The sequence below is a fragment of the Archocentrus centrarchus genome, chromosome 11 (genome assembly GCF_007364275.1).
Source record: "Archocentrus centrarchus isolate MPI-CPG fArcCen1 chromosome 11, fArcCen1, whole genome shotgun sequence".
Taxonomy (NCBI): domain Eukaryota; kingdom Metazoa; phylum Chordata; class Actinopteri; order Cichliformes; family Cichlidae; genus Archocentrus; species Archocentrus centrarchus.
In genome coordinates this window covers 22448585-22476489 of record NC_044356.1, presented here as the reverse complement: position 1 = coordinate 22476489, position 27905 = coordinate 22448585, and the positions used below count along the sequence as shown (strand labels likewise).

At 43.5% G+C, this 27905-nt stretch overlaps 1 protein-coding gene across 2 annotated transcripts; it reads left to right on the top strand.

The window, feature by feature from the left end:
• Positions 1-69: 69 nt before the first annotated feature.
• Positions 70-19736, top strand: smap2 (small ArfGAP2). Of its 2 annotated transcripts, none has more exons than XM_030741457.1 (9): positions 70-448; positions 14626-14759; positions 17498-17662; positions 17827-17886; positions 18119-18176; positions 18411-18568; positions 18691-18871; positions 18960-19396; positions 19469-19736. In XM_030741457.1, exons 1-9 carry the CDS (start codon positions 343-345, stop codon positions 19592-19594), a joined length of 1425 nt encoding a protein of 474 aa, XP_030597317.1. In that variant the 5' UTR covers positions 70-342; the 3' UTR covers positions 19595-19736. The 2 variants fall into 2 exon arrangements, with proteins under 2 accessions (XP_030597317.1, XP_030597316.1); XM_030741456.1 differs by having other exon boundaries at positions 18957-19396.
• Positions 19737-27905: the final 8169 nt, after the last annotated feature.

Below are 27905 nucleotides of genomic sequence, written 5' to 3'. Positions count from 1 at the left end.
TCACAGCGAGCGAGAGAGAGAATTTATTAGTGATAGGTAACAGATGTGCTTCAAAGTCAACATCACACTTTGAATCTCAGACATCACATGGCATCCTCCTCCTCCTGATTGGGGTATTGTCACTTCGAATAAGCCGCATGCTGGTTGGCTGAAAGGCAATCATCCCATCGTTGTGAAGCAAACTCTCTGCGCTCCACAGCGAGGAGGAAGACGAGGGACGGCGGAGCGGATCGCCTCTGCTCCCACTTTCATTTTTGTGAAGGGCTGTCTGGCAATAGCCGGCACAGACCGTAGGCGCTGTGGTGGTCCTGGTGGTAGTAGTGGTGGAGGAGGACCGGTGCGATGATGACGGGCAAATCTGTGAAAGACGTTGACAGATACCAGGCTGTCCTCAACTCTTTACTGGCTCTGGAGGAGAACAAATACTGTGCTGACTGTGAATCGAAAGGTAAGTGGTTTCCATCAGTGTCATGTTTCCCGGTTCGTGCCTGCATGGGCGCACTGCCGGCCCGTGAACCGACCCGCTTTGATCATTTACTACGCTGGAAAATGCGGCACTGCATTCACCATCCCTCGACCAATTGCATTGTACTATGGTGCAAGACGCGGGGCCACATCCTCAAAAGGCTGGAGCATGGCATGCAGTTACACCACGCCAAGATACCTCAAGTAATAGGATCTAAGAAGGGTTTACAGGGTGAGAACTACATCACAGGATGGAGCGAGAGAATGTGCTCATTAGTGAAAATGACTCCAATTATTGAGGCCCAGGCTGCCTGATAGCCGGTATGGAAGCTGCAGGGAAGCAGACACAGAGATGGAGTTGAAGACACCTGTGCTGACTTTGAGTCGCCCTGAACAGACTGTTCCTGCAGGCTGAGTGCAGACAGTGAAACCCAACTCCTAACAAAGAGGCACTGCAATGTATCTTACAATACACTGAGCTGCAATTCTTACTTACATTGCAGGGAAGGTTATTCTGTTGCTTGGTTTTAGTGGTGTCAGACTGTGTTTTGTGTGTCTAGCACGGTTCGTTTTATATACTGTAGACAAGAATCGCCATAACCAGACCGTGTCTCGGGTGTTTTATGTGTTCATTTTTGTGTAAACTCACGGAGGCCTTGAACTGTTTGCTGAACCTTTTTTTTTTTTTTTTTTTTTTATGCAATAGGGGTGGGTAAACACTGGTGTTTTGGTCGCAAATACACTCATCCAGACTCTGAGTCAACAAACAGTCTATTCAAAGGTTGTTCATTATTTAGTTTTTGGATGAGCTGTCAACAAGCTGATGAGGCTGCGGTATACTGGCTTATGTTAGTGAAAGAGCTCTTACATATTTTTCAGGAAACAAACTAGTTTTGTCTACATACAGGTTGTGTGGGTCTGGTGGTGGATTTCAGGCACATACAGATACAACCGGTGTTGGGATTAATGAGATTGTGTAGCTCAACCTCAGTCACTGTAAGTGTTTGAGGTGAAGCCTTCTGTGTACGTAAATCACTGTCTTGGTAAATACAATCTTCATGAACAATATGTGTAGACAGCTTCTAGTTTGAAAAGGAAGTAAGAGTATTCAGCATATATACAAAAGTTATTTATGCTGAATGCAGTATTTGTCTCATGGTTTGAAAATCCTCATGTATATACACTCAATCATTTTATTGAGCACACCTTGCTAGTACCTGGTAGGGCTCCCTTTTTGCTTTCAGAACTTCCTCAATTCTTGATGGCACAGACACAACACAGTGCTGGAAACATTTCCCAGAGATTTTGGTCCATATTGGCATGAAAGCATCACACATTTGCTGCAGATTTGTGGGCTGCACATCCTGACGTGAATCTCCCGTTCCACCACATCCCAAACGTGCTCTACTGGTGACTGCGGAGCCCATTTGAGTACACTGTCATGGTCACAAAAACCAGTTTGAGATGATTTGAGCTTTTGTGACACCAAAGCAGCCAACTTCTGATGTTACAATGTGATCACAAAGGGATGGACATGGTTAGTAACAATACTCAGGTAGCCTATTGCATTTAAACAATGCTCAGTCGGCACTAAGGTAAATGGACTGATGCTTATTTTGCACTTGTTTACTTGAGCACTCAAAGCGCTTTATACAATATGCGTCATTCACCCATTCACATAAGCACTATTTTCTACACGTAAGTGCTTTCTATCTAACATTCACGCTCCAATGAACACATCAGAGAGCAACTTGGGGTTCAGTATCTTGTCCAAGGATACTTTGGCATGCAGACTGGAGAAGCCAGGAATCAACTCTCAAAGCGGTCTGGCCATTCTCCTCTGACCTCTGGTGTCAACAAGGCACTTTCACCCAGAGAACTGCTGCTCACTGGATATTTTCTCTTTTTCTGATATTTGGTGGTTGTGTCTAGCAGATCAGCAGTTTCCGAAATACTCAACAACTGTGTCACGTTCAAAGTCACTTAATATCACCTTTCTTCCCCCGTTCTGATGCTCGCTTTGAACTTCAGCAGGTCGCCTTGACTGTGTCTACATGTCTAAATGCACTGAGTTGCTACCATGTGATTAGCTGATTACATATTTGCAGTAACGAGCAGTTGAGCAGGTGTACCTAGTGATGGGGCCTGTAAGTGTATAAAGTTCACTGACAAGTAAACAGCGTAGCGTAGTCCAGATAAGAAAAGCAGCATGTGAGATTACCTTAGTTCAGTGGTTCTCTAATTGTAGAGTGGGCTGCAATGGTGGGGAGTGGAGACTGTGCCACATTCAGCTGCCAAATGCAAGGAAAAATGATCTGGCATGCTGATGCTGGCATTTTTTATTATTATTATTATTATCATTATTATTATTTATTTATTGGTCATGTAGCTGCTAAAAAAAAAAAAAAAGCAACAAAGTAGATTTTGTTTTTGGACATGAAACCCTAATTAAAGTGGACCTATTATTCTTTTTTGTGATAGACATTTTTTTGTTTTGTTTTCCTTTTTAAGCACAACATTTGTACATTACTTTAGTAAGACACCATGCAATCACAAGGTCTTGGTTGTATTTAAACTGAAGAAGTCACCAGGTCTATAAATGTTAGCTTCATAATGCAGGGTTTTGTTAATGTTCCTCCAGCCTTTGGGTGGTCTTTTAAACAAGATATTTAGAACTGATGCCGATGTTGTTCAACTTCAGGCAACCACACCCGTGACTGCTCAGTAGACGTTTCAAAAACAGCACAGTATGATCAGCCTCCTGCAGCTTATTTACAGACTGTTTGAAGACTCAAACACAGACTTCAGAAGCCAACAGGATAAATGATGTCTTAGAACATCATTTTTGCATTCGCGATGCTAATTTTGACCTTTCTCGCACAAATCAGGCACATGTGGCGAAAGAAAGGGCATTTAAGTCAGCTGTACAAGTTTGATTACCAAAACTTCTCACAAACTAAAACTCGTGGCCATCAAGCATGCTCGTGCTGTGCTTTTATTGCCTCCATTCAGGCAACAGCAACAGCCAGAGCCATTATGTGTATGAGCTGTCCGTCCACCCCATGGAAACGTCTGAGAAATTTCTTTTGATTTGGCTCAAAGGCTCGTTTGGGCTCAAGCGTGAACGCGTTAGATTTTCAGTTTGACAGCTCAAGGCCCCTGCAGACCACACAAAAAAGAAGTTTTCTGCCAAGATTTCACACACTAATCATGACAAAATCTTACACAATTATCTAAAAGGGTGGCCACACAGGTAAGACACTTGCAGCAATGTGACAACCAGAAACTGTGGAATGGCAGTTAAAATTTAGTGACCTACAGCGACAACAGGAAAAATAACCACTGGCGAGTGAGGTCAGGTCAGGTTCTTTAATCTATGATTTTTTTTTTTTTTTTAAATATGTATTCCTAAACAAAACAATATGTTTTTACAGTAAATATGAATAAAGTATAAAGTATTAAAGAATAGCAAATATTATTTTGCTAGAAAATACATTTATTTTGAAAATCATCCTTAATGTATTGCTCAGTTTGAACGGTTGTAAAGTTCTCTCACCTGCTGTTTTTTTTTTTCTTGTTTTTGTTTTTAATGAAACTGATTAATGATTAAGCTGACTGTGATCTCAATTGATGCTTGAAGAGAGTTTATTTTACCTCTTTGCTGAGTAGCACATTTCTCAAACCTGTAAGTGCGCACTCCAAACCACACCTCCAGCACATTACTGCCCTCCCCTGCCCTCTCTCTCTTGTCAGGGTTATTTTTTTTTTTTTTTGTCCATATGGCTCGTGATGAGGTTTGGTCTAATCTTGTTTGCACCTGATTGCTGTTGCGTGTTCATTCCCTCCCTCCCTCGCTCAGGATGAACAAAGAGGAAGTAGTGGGACGTATGGAGCCAAGAACATATTTATACCAGCAAATGAAAACACACAAGAACAGCACTCTCAAACAATCTTCATCTATTATATGCTGCTCCGGTGGAACAATATCTCTGTTTCTCTGTCTGTTTCTCTGTGCTGCATGACATTGTGCGTTATCTGTTTATTTTTACCCCTTCCTCATAAAGTGACACCCCTCCAGTAAATCCTTGATGCTGCCAGGAAATAATAAAGAGACAGGGGGAGAGAGAGTGAGGCAGGGTGCATAATGTAGTCAACACTTCAACCTCTGGCTCCAGTCTCAAGGGGCTTTGTGTGTGTGTGTGTGTGTGTGTGTGTGTGTGTGTGTGTGTGTGTGTGTGTGTGTGTGTGTGTGTGTGTGTGTGTGTGTTTCAACAAGCATAAAAGCACACCTCCCTTATTGTCTCCATTGTACTTGTGTTTACTCGTACACTGGACCCCAGTTGCTGTGGCGATATCACCTGATGATGTCAGGCTTTCTACCTCTGCCATGAGCTCTCAGCCCCCTCCTCCCCTCAGACCCTTTTAATCTCACCCAATGAGAAGTCAGCAAAGATTTCTGTCCAAAAAAGAAGGTGATTTGACGTGTGAGTCCCCTGGCTGGGAAAGAGTACAGAGTCTCTCAGTACCAGAGAGAGGGTGGCACTGAGCTAGAGTACACAGCACATTACTGTGTGTACACCTCTCTAATACACTGCGATGGCCAGATTAAGCTGCAAAGGGCCACTGGCTAAATAAGCTGCTGCGTCCCCTTTTAACAACCCTGATCCTCCCATTACACCCGCAAATCGTATCACTTTGCAGAAGGACGTGTGCATCTACGTGTGTAAGTCTCATGCTAGTAACAGGATGTCAGCATTAAAGAAGGCCTCTGTCAGCTGAGCTGTAATGTTAGCCAGCTGCATGCTTCCTTACCAAGAAAATAGTTCATATCTGAAACTGCTCACCACAGCGTTTTGGAGCCCTCCAGTCATGATTTCTGCAAAGAGATGTTGCGATTGGGTTGTCAAAAAGTTTTTAACCATGTAGTTCCATTAGATTGAAAAGAAGGCACACATCTATATTGCCTCAACCAGATAACTTCAAAAACAGAATGCTGAAGCAGAGGAAAAACACATAAATTTGATTTTGGTGCAAACTATCCCTTTAAGAATGCTGACAACATAAGCCGAGCACCTGCATAAATATTAATACGATTGCTTCTAGCTTTGTAATTTTGTTCTTAGATTCTATTAGAATAGCTTTGCATGATTCACAGTCCAAAATTATCCTTATTTATTTTCTGGGCTTTGCAGCCAGCCTCTCAGCTCATCCTCTGTCAGAAACATGGCATTTTAGCGCATGTACTTGCTAATGTAACATGCCAGCTAACGTGTGCTAATTTCCTTCTTCCACCGCGAGAATTAATCTGATGTTCAGCATTTGTTCTGCATGACTTTTCTCCCAGATCTTTCGTGCCCCACCTATCCCTGCACCCCACAAATGGGGCGTGCCCGACTGTTTGAGAAACACTGCTTTAAAGCCACCCTGCCTTTTAGGCAACTTTCTTCTGATTTGCTGCACCCTCCCAAACAGAAGGTTTAACGAGCAGATCAGTGGAGTTTCTGTATTCACAGCACTAACTATGCATGTGCGGTAATTACAAGGGAACCCCCTGAGTAGACGAAGTAACCCCTTTATTCCCAACTTCCTCTGATTGCTGAGTGATGCCATTGTGCTTAAAGTCATAGCTGTGTGCCCAAGATAACCATATTAGAGATGTCTGCTCTGTTTACATCATGCAGAGAGAAGAGTAGAAAAAACTGCCTGAAACAGGACAGTTAGAGCAGTCTAGAGTACTTGTACCTACACTAACCATTATTTGAAACTTTGGCCATTTTTAACATGAGGATTGATGGCTGTAACAATCTATACATTACAGAAACACAACATGTATCTTTTAAGGTGTTTAAAAAAGATTTTGCCCATAAAAATATAATATGTAAAGAGGCTGGGTGGCTTCTAGTCGCCTGTGGCCCCTGAGTTCTCTGCTTGTCCTGGTTAGTGATGCAGTCTTGTACAAAGGTGCAGGAAAAACACACAACGGTATATTAATAAGGTCACACATCAGTCTGCTGGGGCTTTTAGCTGTGAATTTCCTGCACAGGAAGCAGGACAAATGTCAGGAGCAGCTTAAAGTGAGAGCTCATTAAAACCTCAAAATTATATAGCTGTAACCTTTACAAAGCTAAGTTATTTCACATCTATCCATCCATCCATTTTCTTCTGCTTATCCAGGGCCGGGTCGCGGGGGGCAGCAGCCCAAGCAGAGAAGCTCAGACTTCCCTCTCCCCAGCCACCTCCACCAGCTCATCTGGAGGGACCCCAGGGCGTTCCCAGGCCAACCGAGAGATATAATCTCTCCAGCGTGTCCTGAGTCTACCCCGGACATGGGGTATTTCACATCTATTATGATGTTAATGTTATACTGTTCCTCCATGAATTGCCACCTTATCATGGTGGAGGGGTTTGTGTATCCCAGTGATCCCAGGAGCTATGTTGTCCATGGGCTTTTGCCTCCTTGTAGGGTCTCCCATGGCAAATTGGTCCTGTGTGAGGGGCCAGACAAAGAGCAATTCCAACGACCCCTATGGAAGATACATCAAGGGAACAGCTTTCTCTGCCCGGGATAGGGTTACCCCCCCACCCCGGAGCCAGGCCTGGGGAGTGAGCTTGAGGAAAAGCGTCTAGTGGCCAGACATTAGCCCATGGTGCCCGTTGGGGCACAGCCTGAAGAGGAAACATGGACCCACTCTCCTGTAGGCCTACCACCTGCAGGAGGTGTCGTAGGAGTCGGGCACAATACATGTTGGGTGGCGGCCAAGGGCAGAGCCCCTGGTGGACTGATCCCCAGCTATTGAGGCTGGCTATCGGGACATAAAGTGTCACCTCTCTGGTGAGGAAGGAGCCTGAACTAGTGTGTGAGGTTGAGAGATACCGCCTAGATATAGTCAAGTTCACCTCAGCACATGGCAGCCAGTCTCCTGGAGAGGGGCTGGACTCTGTTCCAGTCTGGAGTTGCCCTTAGTGAGATGGGTATTTGTGTATCCCCTTGGCTTACTGCCTGTACATGAGTTTTCACTGGTGGACGAGAGGGTTGCTTCCCTGCGCCTTTGGGCCAGGGAACAGGTCCTGACTGTTGTTTGCACTTATGCACCAAATGACAGTTCAGAGTACCCACCCATTTTGGAGTCGCTGGTTCAGGTACTCAAAGGTGCTCCATCTGGTGACTCCAGACCTGGTGGGGCATGATGGGGAGGAACGGCCTGCCTGATCTGAACCTGAATGGTGTTTTGTTATTGGACTTCTGTGCAAACCACAGTTTGTCCATAACAAACACCATGTTCAAACATAAGGATGTCCATAAGCACGCGTGGTGCCAAGACACCCTAGGTCGCAGGTCGATGATCGATTTTGTAATCCTATCATCAGATCTGCGTCCGTATGTTTTGGACACTCAGGGGAAGAGAGGAACTGAGCTGTCAACTGATCACCACCGAGTGGTGAGTTGGATCAGGTGGTGAGGGGAGGACACTGGACAGACCTGCCGCACCTAAACATATAGTGACGGTGCACTGGTAACGCCGGGCAGAGGCCCCTGTCAGTGAGATCTTCAACTCCCACCTTCGGCAGAACTTCAACAGCATTCCAAGGGAGGCTGAGGACAATGATTCCAAATGAACCATGTTCCACACTTCCATGGTTGAGGCTGCTGCTTAGAGCTGCAGCTGCAAGGTGATTGGTGCCTGCCGTGGTGGTAATCCCCAAACCAGGTAGTGGACACCGGAGGTGAAGGGAGCCGTCAAGCTAAAGAAGGAGTTTATTGGGCTTGGTTAGCTTGCCCGACTCCGGAGGCAGCTGACGGTACTGGCAGGCCAAGCGAAACGTGAATTGGGTGGTTGGTGAAGCAAAACCTCGGGTGTGGGAGGAGTTCAATGACGCCATGGAAAAAGACTTTTGGATGGCTTCAAAGTGATTCAGGCAAACCGTCAGTCGACTCAGGACAAGAAAGCGGTGCTCTACTCACATGGAATGTAGTGCAGGTGGGGCGCTGCTAACTTCAACTGAGGCTATAGATGAGCAGTGGAAGGAATACTTCAAGGACCTCCTTAATCCCACTGACACACCTTCTGTGACAAGGGACATAACTCACCCATCACTGGGTTGAGGTCACTGAGGTGGTTACACGACTCCTTGGTGGCAGTTGGTGAGTTCCTGAAGGCTCTGGATGTTGTAGGGCTGTCTTGGTTGACACGCCTCTGCAACATTGCGTGGAGATCTGGTGGTGCCACTGGACTGCCAGTCCCCCATCTTCAAGAAGGGGGACCGGAGAGTGTGCTCAAACTATCAGGGGATCACACTCCTCAGCCTTCCCAGTAAGGCCTTCCAAGGTGCTGGAAAGGAAGGTCCATCTATTAGTTGAACCTCAGATTCAAGAGGAACAATGCGGTTTTCATCCTCGTTGCAGAATGCTGGACCAGCTCTTTATCCTCTTGAGGATATTCAAGTGTGTGGGGGAGTTTGCCCATTCTGTCTACATGTGTTTTTGTGGGCTTGGCGAAGACATTCGACTTGGGGTATCCTGTGGGGGGTGCTGCGAGAGTATAGGGTGTCTGGTCCGTTGTTGCGGGCCATTCAGTCCCTGTATAGCAAGAGCTTGGTCTATATTGCCGGCAATAAGTCGGACTTGTTTCCTGTGGGCATTGGACTTTGCCAGGGCAGACCTTTGTCACCAATTCTGTTCATAATTTTTGTGGACAGAATTTCAGATGTAGCCACGTGGCGGTAGGCGTCTGCCTCAGTAGCCTCAGAATCTCAACTCTGCTTTTTGTGGATGATGCAGTCCTGTTGCCTTCATCAGGTAGTGGCCTCCAACTCAGAGTGGAACAGTTTGCAGCCAAGTGTGAAATGGCTGGCATGAGAATTAGCACCTCTACATCTGAGGCCGTGGTCCTCAGCCAGAAAATGGTGGAGTGCCCACTCCGGCTCAGGGACGAGTTGCTGCCCCAGGTGGAGGAGTTTAAGTATCTCGGGGTCTTGTTCACGAGTGATGGGAGAATGGAGCGGGAGATTGACAGACAGATTCAGGGTGCATATGCAGTGATGTGGACGCTGCACCAGTCTGTCATGGTGAAGAGGGAGCTGAGTGTCAAAGGGAAGCTGTCGATTTACCAGTCAGTTTACATCCCTACCCTCACTTATGGTCACAAGCTTTGGGTAGTGACCGAAAGAACGAGATCATGGATACAAGCAGCAGAAATTAGCCTCCTCAGAAGGGTGGCTGGCTTAGAGATAGATTTGGGAGGGGCTGAGAATAGAGCTGCTGAAAGGAGCCAGCTGAGGTGGTTCACCTCCTGGGCGCCTCTTGTGTGAGGTGTTCTGGCCATGTCCTACTGGGAGGAGGCCCTGGGACACGCTGGAGAGATTATATCTCTTGGCTGGCCTGGGAATACTTTGCCCCCCCACCCCCCACCCCTGATGAGCTGGAGGAGGTTGCTGGAGAAGGAGGTCTGGGCTTCTCTGCTTAGGCTGCTGCCCCCGCAACCCAGCTCCAGATAAATGTAAGAAAATGGATGGCTGGATCTTAGGATACATTTTTGGTACTCTGGATAGTGGTTATTTTGATATCGGGAATAGCTCTTACAGCCACGCCAATAACACAGATGACTGTGATGCATAATAATCTCATTACATTACAGAAATAACCTTTTGGGGGGGTAAAAAAATATGTGGGTGATAAGTTAAAAAAGAAACATAAAAGCAGAACTAAAAGTTTGGAGTGTCTTACTCATCTTTTGATATGTAACAGTGTTTGGCCTCAATTACTCACCTGCAGGATCACAGTCATGATGTTTGCATGGTAACACAGATGGTGGGTGTGTCTTTTGTAAATTATCAATAGGTTCCATCTGCTTCACTCAGACTGGGTCACTGGGTGGCTCCAGGGTATCTGGATTGGTTTAGATGCTGAGGGGTAAGTGAGGATGAGACAAAAGTGTGCATATGAGCATGTGTTTGTGTGGCAGTGGAGTAGGGTGTGAGATCCGCTGATGACTGAGGCTCTGTGGGATTAACTGGGTGCATGCAGAGAGCACCATTTATCCTTGTGGGATATAGGCTAATGGGCCATATGTACCTGCTCATGCACAAGTGCGTATGCATTTGAGAGTCACTGGCCGAGTGTATGAGCCAATGTATTTGTGTAACATGTGCACCTGTGTGTTATAACCATAAGGATTTCAATAGGGTTTTTAATAGAGGTACGTTTAAGATAAGGGGTTAATGACTAAAAGTTGCCACTACGGGTGTGTAAAAAGTGTTCAAATACTGATAAAAATGTATGCAAGTGACAGTGAAGGTCATTACAGATCTCTGTATGCTCTTGCTGCTCATCATACCCACTGTACACCCCAGCAGGTCATCACACAGCTAAAGTCCACCATTTGATGACTATAAAAATCCCCTCCTGTTTGTCTCTGTATTTGGCTCTAACTGTCTCTGCCTTCTCCACCACTAATGGGCTTCAGCCTGCGTGTTTCACAACCACAGCCTTTTTTTTTTTTTTTTTTTTTTTTTTTTGCCAGGGTGATTCATCAGTTGTCTCTGCTTTTGGATGATTTGCCATGTAAAAACTGAGAAAGGGACTTATTAGTCAGACCTGGAGAATTTAATTAGACCTTTAAATGGTGTTGGCATTTACTCTTTTGATCACACCAAGAACAGAGGAAATGTATTCACTGCTGTTACTGAACGGTGGAGCAATCGACACTCACTGTGATGCCAGCCACAAAGAAAAACGGATTTGTAGAGATTGTTGGTTCAGTCTCTCCTTCCCTTTTTAGACGTCTCTTCCACCTACTCTCTTCCTACTATAGCTGTTCAAATCACCTGGAGGTGTGCAGTGCTGCTGGACAGACACACTGTATATGGGTTCTTACTCAAGCAAAGAATTGATTGGAACCAAAGAAGGCTGTTTCTGTGTGGTGTGCAGGTGTGATGTGCTTTAAATGTAGCCTTCACCTCTGTCCTCTCTTCTCCCCTGGCTCACCAGATCAGCACACTCCTATACGCACCTGAGGGCCATGACGCCAAACATTCGCAATACCCAGCTGGAAGCAGATTAAACCTTCACATTAGGAGCACACGCAGTTCAGGGAGAAAAATAAAAGGCAGTGTGTGGAAACAAGACACAAAAGCCACGCTGGAAGCTCAGTTGAACTGTATAACGGTGCTTTTAACTGAGCATATTTGTCCCATCTTTGTATGTTCCCTCATGTCAACTCTGATAGTTTCAGCAATCTTCCTCCAGGAATTTGCTGTTATCTGCGAGTCCCTATATTGAGGCGATGGTTGCTATTCTCTCACTGATGAATTCAAAAAATGCAGCGAAAAAGTAGCCGGAAATGCTCAGGAAGAATTGACGGTATTGAACAGGCCAGTCACAATAGCTGCAGCTGTGTCAAAGCAACGTGTAGTTACATTTCCAGAGAGGTGCATGTCAGGTTACGGCGTATGTTACATCATAAGGTTTCAGAGGGGTTCGCAGTGTTAACACAGCTACGGTTTAGTTTCAACACAGAAGTATAAATCCCTTGTAAGCAAGCACTATTGTTCCCTAATTAACAGTAAATAGAAATTGCAGCTGAAGCTGATTGTATTGACATTAATAAATAAAGCAATGTGTGAGATTGCTGACTGTTGGTCACTAGTGGGCATGCATGCTTCAGTTGTCTAGGTAACCCTCTAATGTAGGGGTGGGCAATTAATTTTCTTGATGGGCCACATGAGAAACTGGGACTGTTGTAGAGGGCTGCACCAGTAAACTACATCTTCTTCTTCCTCTTCTTTCAGTTACTCCCTTTAGTGGTTGCCACCTTATAAAGAGATAAAATTAATATTGAGCAGAATTGAGTTCAGCTTATTGGTGCGGCTCTCCACAACAGTCCCAGTTCCTCCTTGTGTGAGTGACATCAGTGTTATCCTTTGCTCCCATTGGTAGTTGCTTCAGTCGCTTCCCTCAAAGTTGAGAAAAGTTTACTCAGGACCCACCCACTTCGAGTTGCTAGACCAGAGTATTGTCATTTTACACTGATGCTCTGACCTATTGATAGAGCCCGAATTATTTATCCGTGTTGCATAGTTTGTCTACCAGAGGGCACTCTGCAACTTCCATGTTGGCAACACAAAACAGCCAGCTGATCTGAACAGTCAGGCAGAGCCTAAAAATAAATATAGAGCTACACACAACAAATGTTAGGGAAATCTATTTATGTTTTATGTGTCTGAACGAAAAAATATTGGCTGATACATCGTAATATCAGATATCAGATCACTGAATATTAAGTATCAGTATCGGTCTTAAAAATCCCATATCAGTCAGCCTCTACCTGTAGATGTAAAGTTAAGCTGTCAAAAAGTGTCTGCGCCAAATATTATTGTAATCCATGCCATAATTGCCAAGACAGTTGAGTCAACAGCAAAAAGATCACCCTCATAGTGATTATTGAGGAGAGGTCAGAGTGTCAACTAGGGTTCATCGTCTGGGCAACAGTTATTGAGACTCACATATTTTTTTGAGAGGTCTCAGTTAATAATGTGCATTGCTAACACTGGTGAAACAAGACTGTCCAATATGCAAAGAAAAAAAAAAAAAACATTGCTGGGAGCAATTGGGTGAAATCCCAGAAAACATGGGTGGAGAAAATAAATCAAAAGGGAGAAATGGAACTGGGTGAAAGAGATATGCGCAGACAAAGGAGAAGAAGAGGAGGGAGGCAGCCGTAGTGAGGAAGATAAGAAATGGCAGCCAGAGCACAGAGGGAGCATTAGAATAAGGGATGAGAAGGACGAACTAATTCCAGTGTTCAGGGTGTTCGACACAACTGACAGTGTCTCTGTCTTTCTCTGTGTCGCTGCCACTGTGTACAGTGGCTAAGCAGGCTTTGCAGAGTAATTCTACTATTATTAGCCAGGATGACAACTAATGCTGCAGCTAGACGATCAGGAAGAAGAGTGCAGACTTTTTTTTGTTTTGTTTTGTTTTTGTTTTTTTGCATTTGTGTTTCCCAATTTAAAAAGATTGAGAAAAGTGAAAACACACAGTGGCCGCCTCTTAGGACTACAAACAGAACTGTGTTCTTTTAGCAGGATCCATGCAAGACAAGAGGCTATTCTTTGCATGTGTACCCAGACACAGTGTTTCCGCAGAGGAAAAGAGGAAGGTTCTGCGTGTTTTCCCCTTCTCAAACTCCACTTCCCCTTTCATTTGCGTAGAATGGCCTTTTCTTAAACTCTGCACAATGACTTTGTCTGACGGAAGTGGAAAAATCCAAAGCTGCTCTTCCCCCTAGTGGCGTGAAGGTCACAGTGCATGCACTTAGCAGCAAGGTTGCAGGGGAAAGGCTCACAGCGGAGACGAGCAGAAGTGGAGGCAGAGAGTAGTTTGGCCAGCTAGAAGGAGCTAGGGTGGGGCGAGAGCAAAGAGATACAGGCAAGAAAAGAGGAGGAAGGCGATATGGTAAAGATGGGAGAGAATTACAAATATTCTCTTTGAAGCTGAGTGTAGTCCCTGAAGAGGATGGTTGCATATTTTGAGCAGAAAAATAGCCTGTCTGTGTTGTTTTTACACACACACAGTTGCCTCTTCAGGCAATGATCTTGACAGCTCTGCAGATAGAAGGAAGAGTCACAGACATGTTTTAAGCTTAAATGAACTAGTCTTCACAAAACTCGAGTGGATCCATACGTTTGTCAAAATTGTCTACTCAGATCACATTGCGCCCACACATACAGGCTCTTGACCAAATGAGTAATCATCCCTGCAGGTATCCAGGCCCTGAGTGTGTGTGATTGCTTGTGTGTGTGTGTATGTGTGTTTGTGGGACTTTGTACTACTCCTCTCGCCTCTCAGCTATGTAGGCTAACTCTCATATTGGATCCTATTATGTGTCAGGCCACCACATGACTTACACAGGATTAGATGTGTTCCCTGCTGACTTCAAATTCATAATTGAGGTTTCAGACTCGTCTCTTTATAATTGGTCTAAAATTAATCATAGTTTTTTTTTTCATGTTTCTTTAGCCTACTCACTTAGTCCTCTTTCTTTCTTAATCTAAATCTCTATTATACCTCTAGATTGACCCATCACCCCCACCCCTTGCATCGCTCCTCTGTGAAGACTCTCTCCTCTAAATATCATATCCCTCCCTCTCTCTCTCTTCCAGGTCCAAGATGGGCATCCTGGAATTTGGGCATCTTCATCTGTATCCGCTGTGCTGGTATCCATCGAAACCTGGGGGTCCACATCTCTAAGGTCAAGTCTGTCAACCTGGATCAGTGGACACAGGAGCAAGTCCAGGTCAGAGCTAACAACAGAATCTTTACCTGTATATGAATAAAAGGTCCACTGTCACAATATTATCATCAACGTTTCATCAAGCAAAAGATTCAAGATTCAAGATTCAAGAAGTTTATTGTCATGTACACCGCAAAACACTGTGGTTATGCTGAGCAATGAAATTCTTACTTGTGACTGCTTTACAAACAATTGAAATAAGCAACTAAGTTCAAATAAAATTTAAGAACTAGTATATTAGGAAAGTAAAAGCAGAAAATAAAAATAAATAAATAATAAAGCAAGTGCAATATATACAGATATATACAGATGAAAGAAAGGCAGGTAATCACAGTTTGGTAATCAGTCAGTGGTTCAGTAGTCTGATGGCCTGTGGATAGAAACTGTTTTTTAGTCTGGTTGTTCTTGCTTTTACACTCCTGTAACGTCTGCCAGACGGCAGGAGTGTGAACAGTGTGTGCTGTGGGTGGGTGCGGTCCTTGATGATGTTGTGTGCCCTCTTTATTACCCGGGTATTATAAGTGTCCTGTAGTGATGGGAAGGCAGCTCCACAGATGAATTGTGCTGTTTTGATGACACGCTGGAGAGCCTTCCTGTCCTGACTGGTGCAGTTTCCATACCACACCGTGATGGAGTTTGTCAGGATGCTCTCCACAGTGCATCTGTAAAAGTTGCTGAGGAGCTTAGGGGATAATCCGAATTTCCTCAGTTTCCTTAAGAAGAAGAGTCTCTGCTGAGCTTTCTTGACAGTCTGTGCTGTGTTGTAGGTCCAGGTGAGGTCTTCACTGATGTGGGTGCCAAGGAATTTGAAGGTCTTCACTCTCTCCACCTGAGTCCCGTTGATGAATAATGGAGCATGCTGGTCTCTTCTCTTCCTCGGGTCAATAATCATCTCCTTAGTCTTCTCTGTATTTAAGGAGAGATTATTTTCCTGGCACCAGGACACCAGCTGGGCCACCTCTTCCCTGTAAGCTGCTTCCTCTCCCCCAGTAATCAGCCCAATGACGGTGGTGTCGTCAGCAAACTTGACGATGGAGGTGTTGCTTTGGGAGGGGATGCAGTCGTAGGTGAAGAGGGTGTACAGGAGAGGACTGAGCACACAGCCTTGTGGGGTCCCAGTGCTCACTGTCTTTGTTTCTGATGTCCTGGTACCAACTCTGACTGCCTGAGGTCTGTCTGTAAGGAAGTCCAAGACCCAGCGGCAGAGGGAGGGTGGTATTCCAAGGGTGAACAGCTTTTCAACCAGCCTGCTTGGGATGACAGTGTTGAAAGCTGAACTGTAGTCTATAAACAGCATTCGAACATAAGTGTCCTTATTTTCAAGGTGTGAGAGGGCTGTATGGATGGCTGCATTAACAGCATCATCAGTTGAATGGTTCTGACGGTATGCAAATTGCAGGGGATCTAATGTGTCCGGAATGGATCCTTTAATATGGGACATGACCATCCTCTCAAAGCACTTCATTACAAGTGAAGTGAGTGCAATGGGACGATAGTCATTCAAAGAGGTTGTGTTGGTTTTCTTGGGGAGGGGCACTATAGTGGTGGACTTGAAGCATGTGGGCACAGATGATTGGGAGAGGGACAAATTAAAAATATCTGTAAAAACCTCGGCCAGCTCTGAAGAGCAGACCCTCAGAGCACGGCCAGGGATGTTGTCGGGGCCAGGTGCTTTTCGGGGGTTGGTCCTCCTCAGGGCCTTGCACACCTCAGTCGATGTTACAGTGGGTGAAGAGCTCTGTGTTGCCTCCGGTAGTAGAATCTCTCTACGTTGGATGGAGTTGAGGGTGTCAAAGCGAGCATAGAACTGGTTCAACTCATCTGGTAGGGCGTTGTTGCAGGCTGTGATCCTGCTGTTCCTCTGCTGAAAGTCAGTGATGTGTTGCAAGCCCTGCCACATGCGTCGGGAATCAGAGTGTTTGTAATATCCCTCCAGCTTCAGTCTGTACTGCCTCTTGGCTTCCCTGATGGATCTACGTAGGTCATATCTGATCTTTCTGTAGCCCTCCGTGTCACCAGAGGCAAATGCAGTTGAGTGTGCATGCAGCTAAAGCCATGATTTTTCTGATTTCCAGCTTAGGGAGGGAGTAGTTTGGATTTGTAGTCATTAATGAAGCCATGTCACCTGTGAGAAAAGCCATGGGTTGCAGAAGCCAGGTGAGGGGCATCCAATCAGAGGAAAGTTGGCTATTAGGGAGTGGGGCCTTTAAAGAGAGGGCTTGTTTCAGACTGACTTTCCATTTTGAGTCTTTATGCTAAAGCAACACAAGTTAATCATGTGCTGGCTCTATCTTTACATTTAGCATAAAAACTTAAGGGTGGTATTAGTTTTCTTTGTAGAAAATGTTGTTTTCTTATTTTTATTACAGGTGGTCTAATAAATGTGTTCGTGTTTTATATGAATATATACAGACCATATCTGGCAGTTGGTATTTTCAGTATGGTACAGTATAATAGAGGCTTTTCCACTGCTGAGTAGCCACTTTCACATTAGTATGCAGCTCATCTTGTCTGGATCTGATAGACAAGACAGTCAGCGTGACTCTTCTCAGTGCGATGGGATTTCTTTGGTCAGCACTTTTTCTTTACTTCTCTACTCTCACAGTAAAGACTCCTGCTCTCTCACATGACTACACTTTATTTGTATCACTTGAAATGCAAGGACACCTTGGATATTGCACTTTAACGTTACAACATTTCTTTACAATGAGTCTCGTTTTCTCCTCTGTTTGTGTCCCCAGTGCGTTCAAGAGATGGGAAATGCCAAGGCCAAACGTCTCTACGAGGCATTTTTACCTGAGTGCTTCCAGCGTCCTGAGACAGACCAGGCTGCCGAGATCTTCATCAGGGACAAATACGAAAAGAAGAAATACATCGATAAAGTCATTGACATCAAGATGCTCAGGGTGAGTCCGCACAAGCAGATATAAACGTTTGTTCTTGGGTCTCCAGCAGAATCTGCAGAACGGGTTTAGAGAGGGAATTTGTCTTGCTTCTCTTTTCATCCTATCTTCTACCCTTGAGCAACCTTAAGCGTCAGCAAACAAAATCATTTCTTTTCTCTGTGCAGAAAGAAAAGAGTTGTGACAACATCCCAAAAGAGCCAGTTGTATTTGAGAAGATGAAATTGGTAGGTACATCACTCCATTCTGTGTTCATACCATAGTCCTAATTTAAAGATGTCAGAGTTGGCGTTCTGGCCTTTGTTGTCTTGGTTTTGTTGACTATATTGTAAAGCTGCTAAGTTAATAACATTTCCTCAAAAAGCAAGCGAGTGTGAAAAGTAAAAGTATCTCCGTACAGGCTCGTTGATCAATGCAGAACTGTTGCATTAATTATATTGATTTTCTCTGTTGTGGCAGAAAAAAGACATCAGCCCGAAGACAGATTCCCAGTCTGTCACAGACCTGCTCGGACTAGGTATTCTGCCTCATACACCTGCATGCATACGCTTACACAGAGTACAAAAAAAATCAGAGCAGCAGGAAACTGCTGTCTTAATATAGAACTGCTTTTATGTTGCTAGTCTGCATCCTAAAAAGCAAATAAACACACCAGACATCTATTTTAGGACAGAGAGTTGGAATCTTAATTAGATGAATTGTTTTGAGCATCGATACCTGAAAAGGTTATTATCATCACCACCTCTGTTAGATGCCCCAGCTCCAAGCCCTGCGGTGTCTAATGGTGGAGGATGTGTTCCAGACAGTAATGAGAGCCCAGTGGTGTCTAACGCAGCCCTGGCACACTCTGCCCTGGATCTCTTCAACTCCCTCCCAGCCCCCTCCTCTGCTTCCTCTACAAAAAGCACGGTAGTAGATAAGACGCTGTGCATACCGTATACTGCCGTGTTTTTATTTGCTTCTTTTTCACCTTTGCTTACATTCTGACAGATTTTTATTTTTATCTTATGTCTGTTCATGTCACCCTCCAGCCTGTTTCCAGCGCTATGCCTCAGAGCAGAGTGACTGCCTCAGTGCCTGAGAACCTCAGCTTGTTCTTAAACCCAGCACCCAAAGCAGAGGAGGGCACTGTCAAGAAACTATCCAAGGACTCCATTCTTTCCCTGTATGCCTCCACTCCCTCGGTACATGCCAGCAGTATGGCTGCACATGGTGAGAACTCAATAGATCTCTGTCAGATCTGGATATTTACAGTCATATAGTCTGATCATCATTACTGGTGTCTGATTGTTCTCAGCAGGCTTGTACATGAACCAAATGGGATATCCAACACACCCGTACGGTTCATACCATTCTTTGGCCCAGGCAGGGGGAATGGGGGGCACTATGATGACATCACAGATGGCCATGATGGGACAGCAACAGAGCAGGATGATGGTGGTGCCACAAAACAGCATGATTGGAATTCAGCAGAACTGCGTGATGGGGCAGCAGAATGGCCTGATGGGCGCTCAGGGCGTCGTGGCTCAGCCTAGCGGCGTTGTGCCGCCACCCTACATGACAGGAATGATGGGACAGCAGCAAACCGGAATAATGGTACAGCAGCAGAACAGTGTTATGGGACAGCAACAGAGTGGGCTGGTGGGACAGCAGCAGGTTGGGGGTTTGGCCACATTACCCCACCAGCAGGTTTACGGGGTCCAACAAGCCCAGCAGCTACAGTGGAACATCAGCCAGGTGTGTGTTTTTGGGTTCTGAGAGTTGTGAAAGCAGTGAGCGTGCTTCTAAAGTTTGCTTCGTGCCTTTCAGGTGACTCAGCACATGGCCGGCATGAATCTTTACAACACCAGCGGCATGGTGGGATACAGCGGTCAACAAACGGGAGGTTCAGCAGCTCCAAGTTCGGCGCACATGACGGCGCATGTGTGGAAATGATCTCGTCTCTCCGAGAATCGATGGAGCGCCAACGACCCGCAAAAAAAGAGAGGGAAAAGCTGTGGATCAGACTCTCCATAAAACATTTTTTAATGCAAGGGAGGAGGAGGAGGAGACTGATGTGGAGAAGAAGAAGAAGAAGAAGAAGGTTTGAGAAACCACTACTACCTCTCTCTCTCCTCTCTGGCCGCGCTTTCTCTTGCCGTCTCATGCATAGCCATGTTCTGCAGATTTCCATGTTTGCCTTCAGGACCTTTTCATATGACGACCAACAGGGTTCCGAGGCCACTGGTTAGGACTCCAGAGCTTTCTTTGTACCATTATGAGAGAGGGCGTGCGCGCAAAAATGTTTGAGGGCGTCAGCAGCTGTTGAGGTTTTGGAGAATTTTACCATTTCATATTTAATCAGATAGCACTGAGGTCAGGCATTGGGGTTAGCCTAGCTTTAAAAGCTCAAGCAGAGTGAGATAGAGCGGAAGCTTAAATAGGTGGCTGATATTTTAAATGTATTAACCCCTCATTAACAGTATTTACCCAGCTGATGGAGCTACATTTTAACAGCAACCATACTTACAAAGTGGGACAACTGCAACTTTATTCAGCCAGTTTTGAGGTGAAAATTTCGAGCTTTATAGAAGCTGCTTCTAATTCAATTAAAAATCCTTAAAAACATCTAAGCTAGGCTAGCCTAACAGCCCCTTCATGCTGCATGCAGGAGACAAAAACATGTAACCATTTTTAACCCGTCCAACAATATTTAATCCAAGCAACAAAGCCTACCTAAACAGCCCTTAATTATGATGTCTTCATCTCAGTTTATAGAGGGCTTCTTTTTAGAATCTATAATCTTAACTTTTAAGTGTCAAAAGTCCTGAACTGGATTTTGGGAGACCAAAGATCAACACTAGCTTTATTCTAAGTGCACAGTATTCCTGTATGCTTTTTCCTGTTTAGCCACTTAACTAGTGATTAGCAGAAAACAAACAAACAAAAAAAAAAACAGTTCAGCAGTCCAGCATTACCATCACTAACCACTGTGCTGTTCTTTCACCAAGGCTTAGGGACACTTTTTAAAAGAAGTATTTGCATGCAGTGTCATCAGCGCCCGCACACCTCCAGTTAAGACTCTACCATGTATATTAGTGGCCTCAAATAATGTTGAATGTCTGTAAATAGGAAGAGAAGTGGAGAGGTGGGAGTAGAGGCGGAAACTTCAAGGTACAGGTCGGCCGTGTTTCAGATGCTTCCACTGAATTGCATGAAAAGAATGTTTATCTAGCTCTGATTGTATGTACTGTACTTCCTGTCTGTTCAGATTTGCGAATGTGTCTCTGAATGTTTCTCCCGCTGCCGTACGTCAGTCTTTGACCACAGCCGACACACAAAAAAAAAAAAAAAAAAAAAAAAAAAACCAGAAACAAATCTCAGTAAACACGTGCTCTGTATGTTCATTTTTGATATTCTGCGTCAAGAAATGTACGCTCTCGAACATCCGCGCCGTCAGGTTGGGGGAAAACTGTGAGCAGGCCGATGCTTTTTCCAGGGTTTTTTTTTTTTTTTTTGGGTGGGGGCAATTTGACCAAACCACATTGTGAGGCGAAAAGTGATTGTACAACCACAATCTGTCACATCTGTTTTAGCTGCCGCTTGTGTGCTTCTCCCACACAAAATCATCTCTGTGTCCTGATTTCTCTTAAAAGTGTTGCTAAATCTGCCTTTTCTGATGAATGCTTATGGAAATACCATGTATTTCTTTAAAAAAAAAAAAAAGTTTTTTCTTATGTTAAACCACTTTGGTGTCAAGCTGCTGCTTTTCTTGTAATGGGTAACAATATAGGAGGTGCCTGCGTGTGGCACAATAGGACTGATTTCAAACTTATCTCATTTGGCTGGTGGTTCATGACGGCAGTAGTGTGACAGCAGCAGTCACCTTTTCCACTGAGGGGAGCATTAATATAGGAGAGAATCTTCCAGCACAGTAACAGCAAATCTGCCAGTCAACAGAAGTTTCTGGAAAGGCAGTAAAACAAATTAATTTTCCTTTTTTGTGTGTGTGTGTGTGTGTGTGTGTGTGTTTGTGTCCAGTATGTTTTCTGTGAAATAAAAGCAAATAAAGGAATTTAACTTTTTATGTACTTGTCGATCAAGATATTGTATATTATGATTCTTTATCAGATTATCGCCACACATCATGTTTCTTAAACAAGATGTTATGTGTATTTAGTTTGCCATCCCCCCCCCCCCCCCCCCCCCCCCCCCCTTACACAACTTCAATAAAATGTAACAACGTATATGTGACATACGATAATTGTCTCTGCAAAAACATATGAATAAATATTGTTTTGGTTAAATTTGATGTGTTGTAATGATTTCAGGTTTTTAGCTGTTCGTTACCAGGCCTTGTCTCTAGTCTCTTCTCTTTATTCATTATCACCATCAACCCACACAAATGCCTGATCATGTGATTCTTCTGCATGAATTGTTTGCATTTTGCAGAAAATCACCCATCATACTTGATTGCTGCCTCCAAAAAGAAGGACTCCGGCTGCATGGAGTTTGCTAGTTATGATGACTAGAAGGATGACTTTCCTTTATGATAAAGCTTATAGTTAGGGCTGGATCAAGTGACCCCCAAACCACCCCTTAATTATGCTGCCATAGGCCTAGGCTGCTGGGGGGTTCCCATAATGCACTGTTTCTTTTCATTCACCTTATTTACTCTGTTTATACTTCACTCTGTATTTAATCATTAATTATTATTAATCTCTGTCTCTCTTCCACAGCATGTCTGTTGTCCTGTCTCTCTCCCCTCAGCCCCAACCAGTCATGGCAGATGACTGCCCCTCCCTGAGCCTGGTTCTGCTGGAAGTTCTTCCTGTTAAAAGGGAGCTTTTCCTTCCCACTGTCACCAAATGCTTGCTCATAGGGGGTCGTTTTGACTGTTGGGTTTTCTCTGTATTACTGTAGTGTCTTTACCTACCTACAATGCAAAGCGCCTTGAGGTGACTGTTTGCTGTGATTTGGTGCTATATAAATAAAATTGAATTGATGTTTTTGTGGCCAGAAAGGTCACAGAGTTCATGGTAGTTTGAGAAGAGAGATGTTAATGTTGCTCTGTATTCACAGGATTTGAACAACAGTAAGTAGCCTTCCTTATGAGCTCTCCAAAAGCAAGTAAAACTGCAACAGTGCAATTTTCTAAAGCTTGTTTCCACTGCCCACTAGTGGCCAAAACCAAAGTGTTACTGTACATATTCATATGTGGCTAATTCTTGAGACAGGCCACACTCCAAAGCATAACCTGCTTCATTGTCTATTTTAATCTACATCGGGCCCTAATTTAAAAGATCATAAATTCAGGAGGAAAGCTTTTGCTGAGGTCATAAAGTGAGCGAGCGGTATGTTTTTTTTTTTGTTTTTTTTCCCCTCAGACTTCTATACAGCTGACTTCTTTTTCCATGGGGGTACAGGCCCCCTGCTGGCCACCAGAAAGCATACAGCTCTTCTTTTATAATATTACCACATTGACAGATTCATCAAAGATAAACAACTAATGCACGACTTAAGATTGTAGGATTGAAAACACTGAAAAGAAATGTCTGTGATTCAAATAAACTTTATTGACTTTGCGTCCAGATGTCAAAGGGCATGCAAATACAGGCTTCTGAATCCATTTTTTTTTTACTCAGTTTGGTTCTATTTTCTTACAAAACTACGTGCACCTTAAGTAATCAATTTTGCAACGTACAAACCACAAAAATACCGGTTTTACATTATCAAATACTGCACATAGAAAACATTTACAAAGCACGGGTATAAAATTACAGCTCCCTTTGTTTCTCTTCTTTGCCATAAACCGCATCCTTTCATCAGCTGCTCGAACACTCCTCGGTGGAACGTTTAAGGCCGGTTCGGAAAAGACAACCGCTAATTTACCAAAAACCCAGCGATTCCAATTTAAATGGGCTTAGTAATCCGTAATTTAAAAAAAAAAAAAAGAGAGGCATGAGTTTACTACATGTGCTTTGGGAATGTCAGCGTGGTGCATTCAATTATTACAGCTACCCTCATTTAGAGGCTCCACGTTAAACCATTAAGTTCAGGTTGTGTTTTTTTATGGGGTTTTTTTTTTTGTGTGTGTGCTTTGCCAGGTTTGATAAAATAAGGGTTGTCTTGATAACGGGGTAGGGGAGCTACTGCGGCCTTAATACAGTCTGACAGACGGTGAAAAAGGACAGAAAGGTTACTAAGTGAAGTTTTTTTGCTGTGATTATTGACGCGAATGAAGACACACCTGCTATGGCCATCAGGTCAGCGGCGACGTCGCTGGAATGCATGCTTCTTTAAAGAAAAATGCAACTTTAAAAAAAAATAATAATAAATTGGTTGATCGTGAGGGCTACTGTCATATAGCAGTTATTCGCAGTGCGCTGCATGCTTTTGTTGCGTTGCTTCTAGTGCTTGAAAACGTGGTTACACTTTATCTTATTTGTGGTAGCTCAGCTGATATCGACACCACATCCTCAGCTCAGCTCCAGGTCATGAGGGTGAAGGTGCTACGGCCAGTGTTTATTGCCGGAAGAAATACATCTGAAAATGTAAGGCTAGGTTCATGCTACTTTAAGATACAGCGTTTAAAATAAAATAAAAAAATGTTTGCATCTCTTTTGATGCTGTTCTGGGTCTAATCGTCCTCATCGTTGTCACTTATTAGTCTCATCGTGATCATACCATCATTAGAGATTAAATGCAAGATCAGAGTAAACATGCGGCAAATATTTTCTAGCTCATAGTATAAATATAACAATTCCATCGGCTTTATAGATAAGTCTTTAGGGTGGGGGCAGGGGAGCGATCCTTTCTGCTGGAAACCCATCGTGGCGATTGAAATAAATAAAACTGCATTTCGCCAGACAGAATTCATGCTTGTTTACAAACACAGAGCTGTTCCTTTAAAACGCAAACCATAAGACATAGAGTATACAGTACAGTAAAAGTAGGGCCCCACCCCCCTCCCTGACCAGGCGAGGTCCCCTGGAAAGTCTTCAAAGAGACGGTATAGCAAACAAAATGACAAAAAAGTTACACTCCTCCTTGGTGTAAGGGTTTAGAAATACATTCATAAAACTATACATATACACATAGAGAACTTTAGTACAATATTCCAAGCAAAATACATTTTGTCAAAACTTTCGGCTGTGCGCTACAAGAGTGAAGCAATGTCTCCTACGCAATGTAAGGCCATTGTAAACTGAACAAGCCCTCATTTTTGCAAAAAGAAAAAAAATCTAAAGGCAGGTTTTGCCCACGCTCTCCTCCTCCTCCCCCTCCTCTAAAATAATACCTCTGTCCTTAGAAAAATAAAATACACTTTCAATATAGTGCACAAACAATGATTCGAGTATACCGAAGATGTGTTATTAATGTTTTATACACAATAAATTTGGGGTTTTTTTAACAGCAAGTTTGTGGGAGCTTTACATTCTAAGCATTCACATCCTTCCCATTCAAATCTCGCCTGGGCCACGTTGACTCGCTGTCTTAAGTGCGTGCTTCATGCATCTGCATGCCTTCACATTCAAAAAGTCTACGCATTGCTGCAACCTACCTGATCTCTGTCCCACCATCCCTGCTGCTAATGAGGCTTCACCTCCCTTTTTTTTTTTTTTTTAATTCTTTTCTTAAACCTAGCAAAGTTAATAAATTGTGTCCAAATAAATCAAATGACCTTGTGTGAGACAATGATCATGTGACACTACGGTGTTTTTCTTTTTTTTTTTCTTTTTTTTAAAATCAATGGTAAGTTCATATCTGAAAAACCCTGATCCTTAGATTTGATTCATTTGTGGTCCCCAACCTTAAAAGTGGATTATCAATCAATATCTATGCACTTTCTCTCTCTCACTCACTCACATCTTGCTGCATTGCCACTCACTATGCTTCACACAACACAATAAATGCATCTCATTAAAAGACATACACCCACAGTACACTTTAAAGAAAGGCAGTATTTAAACGTTTCCTTTTGGTTGCAAGAATCAAAGGATTTGGACAAATGTGGCTCTCCATAAATACACTGCTTATAAGATATATAATACATCTCTTTGCATTGTCTATTTTTGTCCTACTTTCAGTCATTAGAATGCTTTGGGGATAATTGATATACAGCAAAAGGACACACACAAGCTCCATAAAGACTTGGAAAAATATTAACAGTATTTTGAGAGTTTACCAAGGACTGAACAATCAGCAGGGAAGTTACACAGGTCTATAAATGTCATGATCTTTTTTCAGTATTATTCAGTTTATTTATATAGATTTTTTTCTTTTTCACTTCTTTCTTGTCAACCAAGTTGTGCACACTAAAAAGAAAGTGTGCAAAGAAAGTGTCCATATTTGTATATTATGCCTGCTGTCCACAAAAAAAATAAATACAAATTGATACATAAAACTATTTCATACTCGCGTCCACACCAGTACGGATCCATCAAGGAATAGCTCCAAAACACAAAACAAATTGGAACCCAGACCTTGACAATACCACTATAAAAAAAAAAAAAAAAAAACCTTTGTATATATATGAGGGGAGGATTTAAAAAAAAAATCCTCCCAAAAATTCAAGAATGCCAGAGATCCCTTTACCCAAAGTTCAAAATGCATTTAAATGAGAATTGTGTTGGTCTGAGGTGCTGAGAGACAAAACGCCTCAAATTTTCCCTTTTTTTTTGTTTTTGCAGAAAGATGAAGAGAGGAAATGAGCTACACAGAAAATACACATGGTGGTGATAAAACCAGATCCAGAGCTCATAAAACACACAGAAGCTTTGAGCAGTCTGTAGCTCGAGACTGTGTTTTTGCACTACTTCAAATACGACCTGTTTTAGTGTGTATACAGGGTTTGGTGTTGGTCTGAACACAGATAGATTAAAAAAAAAAAAGACATCTTCACTTTAAATAAACCAGTAAGAAAAAAGGACCTTTTTTTGGTGTGCTACTCCTCTGCTGTCAGTGAAGACTGATCACCGCGGCTTTAACTAGAACGGCCATCAGGTCACACTCCTGCTTTTTTTTTCCCGTGCAAATATCCCTATTAGTTAATGCAAAGTGGATTTACGGGAAACCATGATTGGAAAAGGTTTTCTCAAATAAGACAATGTTAAAAGCTTCCTTTTGTATGTGGCCAACAAGGTTAAAAGTGACAGCTTGGACACATGCCTTTATGAGGCCTAAAGCCCGCAGCAGAAGTCACCTGGATCAGCTGTTCTAGTGCACTCGAGTTACATTTCCATGCTGGAATTCAAAGATGTGCAGTGCAATGTGTCGAAATGAAATGCACATAAATTAAGTAGTCAACCACTGCGAGTTCAGCATACATATTTTCCAGTAAAGTGCAATTTGAAATGCAAACAGGCCACCTGACAGGAAATGTATAAAATTAGAGAGCTGAAGGTGTGTTACTGCCATACTGCACCTGAAACGAGTAAAAATACCATATACGGCAGGTTACCGTGTACGCTAGTAAAGTAATACTGGCATAATAGTCGGTTATCACAAAGAAATTCGATTCCTGTTGACACATTTACAAGAGGTTTAGTTAGCGTCAAGGAGAAAGTAGGAGGGTTAAAGGTTTTACCAGTTGTGTGCGTGTTTGCCTGTGTTCGTGTGCATCCGGCCGTGTCTCTGATCAGAAGCTCGCCACCTCCCTGCATCCTTCATCAAACAGGATGACGACAAAAATGGGGAAATCGACTGGAAGTCGGAACAAGTCCAGGTGCTGGTAGACAGACCCCTCTCCTCCCCCCGGGCTAGAAAGCGGTCACATTTCTCCGAACGCCTAAAGTGAAGGCAGGGATCATAAATGTGTTCATCCGCAAACATGCGGCTGGCTGACTAATTTGTTCTCTTCTTCCGCAGATGGCGATGGAACCAACCCCGTCGTCCAAAGCCCCATCCTTCTCCCCCAACTCAGTGCAGTGCTCCCTTCTCAGCACAAAATAAAGCAGCACTACACTCCTGTTACATTGGTCAAGGCAAGCTAAATAAAAAGATTTAGGGCACTTTAAAATGCCTCGCAAGCAAACATGCAGAATGCAGCTGACACATATATAAACACAAATAAGTCTTTAACTATCTATTTTGATATATATCTATATATAAACTCTGCCCTGTGAAAATTATAGAATAGCAGTGTTGCTACCTCACATAATAGCCATTATGTGAATATCCAAGCCTGTTACCCAGGTATGTTTATGTGTTTGGCCAACTGTTCCCAGCTTTTGTGTGTGTGTGTGTGTGTGTGTGTGTGTGTGTG